This window comes from Rattus norvegicus, chromosome 17 (assembly GCF_021556685.1).
Source record: "Rattus norvegicus strain SHRSP/BbbUtx chromosome 17, alternate assembly SHRSP_T2T, whole genome shotgun sequence".
NCBI classification, from domain to species: Eukaryota; Metazoa; Chordata; class Mammalia; order Rodentia; family Muridae; genus Rattus; species Rattus norvegicus.
The window spans coordinates 89,057,591-89,063,255 of NC_141550.1; the positions used below are offsets into that span (position 1 = coordinate 89,057,591).

The 5,665-nt window shown below is 49.8% G+C and overlaps 1 protein-coding gene across 1 annotated transcript; it reads left to right on the forward strand.

Moving 5' to 3' along the window:
* The first annotated feature begins 2,316 nt into the window (after positions 1-2,316).
* Otud1 (OTU deubiquitinase 1) lies at positions 2,317-5,168 on the forward strand. Its single transcript, NM_001400772.1, is given in 1 exon segment — positions 2,317-5,168. A coding segment is annotated over 1 exon segment (1,368 nt). The 5' UTR covers positions 2,317-2,647; the 3' UTR covers positions 4,016-5,168.
* The last annotated feature ends 497 nt before the right edge of the window (positions 5,169-5,665 follow it).

Genomic DNA, 5,665 nt, shown 5'->3' on the forward strand with positions numbered 1-5,665 from the left:
ATTATTCTCTTGCTTCGCAACTTCAGTTCCTGAAAGGCTGAGGTCTGAGTTTAGAGTAACATGCTTAGAGGCAGAATAATGGATCCCCAATAAGTCAGGGGCAGGATCTAGTCTTCCCTATGGCGACAGTCATTTACTTTCTCCTCAATGAACCCACCTAGCAGGCTGGAACATTTGAACATTTGACAGTCCCTAGGATCCAGTGAATAAGCCCTGGGTAAAGCCAAGACACCCAGATAGCAATTCTGACTTCATTGCCGTCTGAGAAAGTTTGAGAATTCATTTTCCAGCTAATCCTTCATTCAGTAAATGTCACCAGTTCCACGGTGTGGCTAGTCATGTGCTAGAGCATGGAAGGAAGGCAGAGCAAGATGACCATTTTACTCAAGTGTTAGGAGTCCAGAACTTTAAAACTCTCCTCCCCATCACCTACAAAAGGAAGTGTCTCTTTCCGACTTACATTACCATGTAAAAGATGGGACAAATCTACTTTCTCCTGGTCAAAAGAATAGAGTCTGAGCATTCTGAGTCCAGTCCAGGATGGAGGCACTACAGATTATGCTATGCAATGGAGAAGGGGGAGGAATAGCAATTCCTTTAATAAGATAATATACTTTCCCTTCCCAGAAGACGTTGTGGCCGCTGGCATTCTTTTGTAAAGAACTCTGTGCTCTGGTCTTCCTTCTCTTCTGAGCTCTCATTCAGAAAAGGGTAATTTTCTCTTTTGCGTTGTTTTCTTGAAGATACCAGGCATGCATCTAGGAACACTGCATTTTTACTTTTCTCTGAAGCTACTATTACCGGAATTATTGGCTTACACGCTGTGTTCCAACTCAAGTTCGGCCATCCCTCCTCAATAAGGCAACTAAAAGTGCCAAATTAATGATGAAAAGCAAATTTTTAAAAAAAGAGATCTTACTAATCCACAAATTCTGTCTTGGAGTTGTGTTTCCTGAGGGTGAGGTTTAAATACAAAGCAGGAGCTATGCCTAACTAAACACTGGCAAATGTGGTCCCCAGTCCATTTCTGTCTCAGCTCCAAATCTCTCCTGAAAGGTCAGCTCCAGAAGATAAGTACCTTCTCTGGGGGGAAATTCCTGTGCGGGCGTGTGTGTGTGTGTGTGTGTGTGTGTGTGTGTGTGTGTGTGTGTGTGTTCACTTTTTTTCCAATGGGCTAAATAAGAGGAAAGCACAAATGTCTTGTTTAGAATACACCTATTCTAGCCTGGTGGTTTACACCATCCCTTACCAGTGCAACAGCTGGCCAAACTCCGTTGCTGGACTTGCTGACCTGCCTTTTCCAGTCCTAACTTAAAAGGGCATGGCTTTTTAAAATTTCTCCTCCCTTCTCTGGCCAACTGCCAAGATTAGCAGATTACCTACCCTCTCAAACATTAGTAAAATTGTCCCCAAGGTTCCTTTTGAGCCGTTCAAAATGTTTTGATTAAGGAGTCTAAGAATCCCCAATGAGAGAGACCCTAGTAACAAGTAGAAATTACATTCCAGTGGAATGGTGTAATGCATGTAGCACAACCTGCAGGCTGTTTTTCCATACCAAGAAGTCACCTCCAATCCAATCTATATATCTGGAAATTAAATTTAATATTGGATTGAATCTCAGAATAATGTAAACGCTACTGTTACTGCAAGTAGGTACCAGTTTGGTAACACTCTGGCTTTCCTTTGCAAAGGAAGCACAGGTCAGTCTGTTGTCTCATTTCGTTGAGTTGTTCCAGAATATAGGTGGTGTGCCTCCTCTTGCCTCAAAGTTTAGCACTCGCGATCTACTTTCAAAAGGCTTTAAGCTGCATGTCATTTGGTGTTCCGAGGAAGGCTGCCTGAGAGCCTTCCTTTCGCCCATGCATTTTTGCTTAGCCGGGCAGCAAGATCGTGAAGACCAGACCCAAACTCCTTCATCTGAAGAACCGATTCAAGAAGTTGCTGAATGCCACTGGCCCTGCAAGATTCAAGGCAGAGCTCCGTCCCTAGTACGCACTTTGTTTTAGAAACGCGTTATTCCAACCTAGTCTTTTGCCCCGGCTAAGCCGGTCCCGCCGCTGCGTCACACAGCAGGACGGCGGCACAGCCCACAGACCTGCTTCCCAGGTACCCCGCAGCCAGCAACCGTAGTCAGGTTGACAGCGCACTCAATGCGCATGTCTGTAGCCCAGCCCCCGCCTCGCCCTCTCCGGCCACGCCCATGAGGCCGCGGCCGAGGGGCGGGGCGGCCCCGCTTGAATGGGGCGCGCATTCCTGGGGGACCACGTGACGCGGCCGCGCGGCCTGAGGTAAACAAGCGCGGCCCCGCCTCCTCTCATCCGCGCGCTGCACTCCTGCTTGCGGGCGGGCGGCGCTCGGCTGAGCGGGCAGCTTCTCCAACCGTCCCCAGCGGCCGGCGCGGGGCACAGCTGCCGCAGCGTCCTGCGCCCCTGTCCCGGGCCGAGCGCGCGCCCTCCGGTGCCCTCGGACCGCCCGCGCGCTGTGGCGCAGTACGAATTGGGTCGCGGCCCGGGCGCTATTCGCGGCTCCTGACGCGGCGGCCCGCGGCGCTGAGCTCAGCGCTATTCTCGGGCTCCGGGGCACTGCGCCCGAGGGTGTGTCTCCAAGCCGGGCTCGCAGCTATAAGGGGCCGCGGGCGGCCACGGCCATGCAGCTCTACAGCAGCGTGTGCACCCACTACCCTGCGGGCACGCCGGGCCCCACGGCCGCCGCCCCGCCTGCCACCACCGCCGCCTTCAAGGTCTCCTTGCAGTCAGCGGGCCCCGCCGCCGCCGCTCCGGAGCCGGATACCGGAGAGCGCCCACCCGCCGCGGCTACCGAACCACGCGAAGCCGCCGCCGCCGCCGCCATGCCCGCCTTCTCTGCCTGCTTCGAGCGGTCCGGGTCAGCCACCGCCGCCGCCCCACCCGGCGCGTGCTGCAAGCCGCCGCTGCCGCCGCACTTCACGTCTACGGCGCACATCGCCGTGCGGGCCCTGGGCGCCGAGCGCCTCCTGTTGCCGCCACCCTCGGCTCCCGCGCCTCCGCGTCGCGGCTCGTCCGCCTGGCTGCTGGAAGAGCTGCTCCGGCCCGACGAGCCCGCGGCCCCGAACGCCGCCCGCGACGCGCCCGACAGGAACTTCCGACTGAGCGAGCATCGCCAGGCCCTGGCGGCCGCCCAGCACCGAGCCCCTGCACCGGCCCCCGTCGGCCCGGAGCCCGGGGCCGGCCCGTGGAGTGAGGAGCGCCGGACGGAGCGCAGTCCCCGAGGTTGGGACCGGGCGAGCGGTCGCAGCGACGCCTCCGGGGCTGACGCGCACCGACGGCCGGATCCCGAAATTGAGGTTCACCCCGTACCCGCACCCGCACCCGCACCCGCACGGAGCAGCGGCGATCCGACCCAGAACGGTGAAGGCGAAGCTGTAGGCGCGCCCCGGGCGGATCCCAGGGATGAGAAGCTAGCCCTGTACCTGGCCGAGGTGGAGAGGCAGGACAAGTACCTGAGACAGAGGAACAAGTACCGATTCCACATCATCCCTGATGGTAACTGCCTTTACCGAGCTGTCAGCAAGACTGTGTACGGGGACCAGAGCCTGCACCGGGAGCTGAGGGAGCAGACCGTGCACTACATCGCGGACCACCTCGACCACTTCAGCCCCCTCATTGAGGGCGACGTGGGGGAGTTTATTATCGCTGCTGCCCAGGATGGGGCGTGGGCCGGATACCCCGAATTGCTGGCCATGGGGCAGATGCTGAATGTGAATATACACTTAACTACTGGAGGGAGGCTGGAGAGCCCCACCGTGTCTACCATGGTTCACTATCTGGGTCCAGAGGATTCTCTAAGGCCTAGTATTTGGCTTAGTTGGCTCAGCAATGGACACTATGATGCAGTGTTTGACCACTCCTACCCTAACCCAGAGTATGACAATTGGTGCAAGCAAACCCAAATGCAGAGAAAACGCGACGAAGAACTTGCCAAGTCCATGGCCATATCCCTGTCCAAAATGTATATCGAACAGAATGCATGCTCTTGAAAAGTCCGAGGATCTGACAAGCCGGGGGAAATGGCGTGCATCAGTTGTGTTGGGAGAACCACACGAACTCTAACTAGGGTAATGGCACTTTTCAATTTCCTAGTAGACTGGCTTTAGGGGTAATGCCTTAATCAGTTTTTGAATGTCCTCTGAGAGCCGCAGGTTGCTGGGCACCTGAATGATGTTTCCTGATAGCTTTGGGTGAGCCTACTGCTATTTATAATTTGCTGTATAAAGTGAGCGCTACTTAATTTGCAAGCTTATGTCTCACGGTATGAATTTGTTCATTCCTGGTAGTCTATTTTCTATAAAATTGTATTTTTGCACATTTTTAAAAATGGGTGTACTTTCATCTATGACGTGTTCCAATTGCGAGAAACGGCTTTTAAGCATAATCCAGAGAAGTGCTTTCTATGAAGTTTATTTGAGTTTGTGATTTAGTAGTTAGTTTATTGTTGAAATGTTTCACAATTCTTAATTATTTCAACTGGATATTTGACACATTATGTTACCAGATGATTAGCCCATTCCATTTTGATGAAACAGACCGATTTGTTTGGGAGAGTTATTTTTTTAGAAAAGGTCCGCTTTGAAGACAGTTAAGGAAGGGATAGCTTTGGGACGATTTTTTTTTTTTTTTTTAAAAAAGACAGTACCAGGCCTTACTTGAATAGAAGTCTGCTATCCGCGGATGGCAGAATGATGATTCTGTCTTCTGCTGTTTATGGAGTAGATTGTCTGGTGGTCTTGACTGTGTTCTTTTTATTCATCAACTTTGGAAAGGCGTTTATGAAATTTTGTGAGAAGTTCAGCCTCCTGCATTATACAGCTTCTTGGTTTCAACCACTATTTTTAGCAGGAGGCTATTGTCTTAATATTCTGTCATTTTAAAGTTCTTCCAAAAGGCAAAATAGAATTGACTTTGTATTATGTAAAAATGTAAACAGTTGTATGGTTTGCTGGGTCAAACAGTGTTTCCAACCAAAAAAACTCCTATATGTTGCCACTTTAACTACTTTTAGTGTATTTATTAAGTAATGCAGTTTGTACTTTTTTATTTTGTAACATTTTGTGATTTTTTTGTACAATAATGTATTTGTACAATATAGCAGTTCTCAGCTGATGGAATGAATGAATAAAATGTATACTTTTACATCTTTCTGGGTGAAGTCGTTTTTTAAGTAGCTAAGTTTCTAAGAACTTTTTTTAAATGTACACATTTTTTTTTCAAGTGTAAAAATGTCTCAGAATCCTGAAAGGTTTTCCAAATCCTTACATGAATGGGGAAGTCTAGTCTTATCAAAGGGTAAGTCTAAATGAAATATAATTTAAAGGTGGAGTGATTCAAGAAATTCTCATTATTTCTAATTATAATTCCTATCAAATTATATCTGTTCCCTTTGGCTAATGAACAAGGAAGTGTAATTCACCAGCCCAAGTCTAATTAAATGTCATACTTTGTGGCCTGTTCTTTTGGCATAGACTTTTCTGTATTAAAGAATTGCCAAGGTGGTGTCCAGAATTTACCTAATCTGGTTGTCATGGCAATGAGAATCTACTTTGAAATGTGTTAACCAGATTTAATTCTAAAATGCATTTTATGATAAAAATGTGCCCCTTTCAGAAATCACAATTCCCACTAGGTGGGGC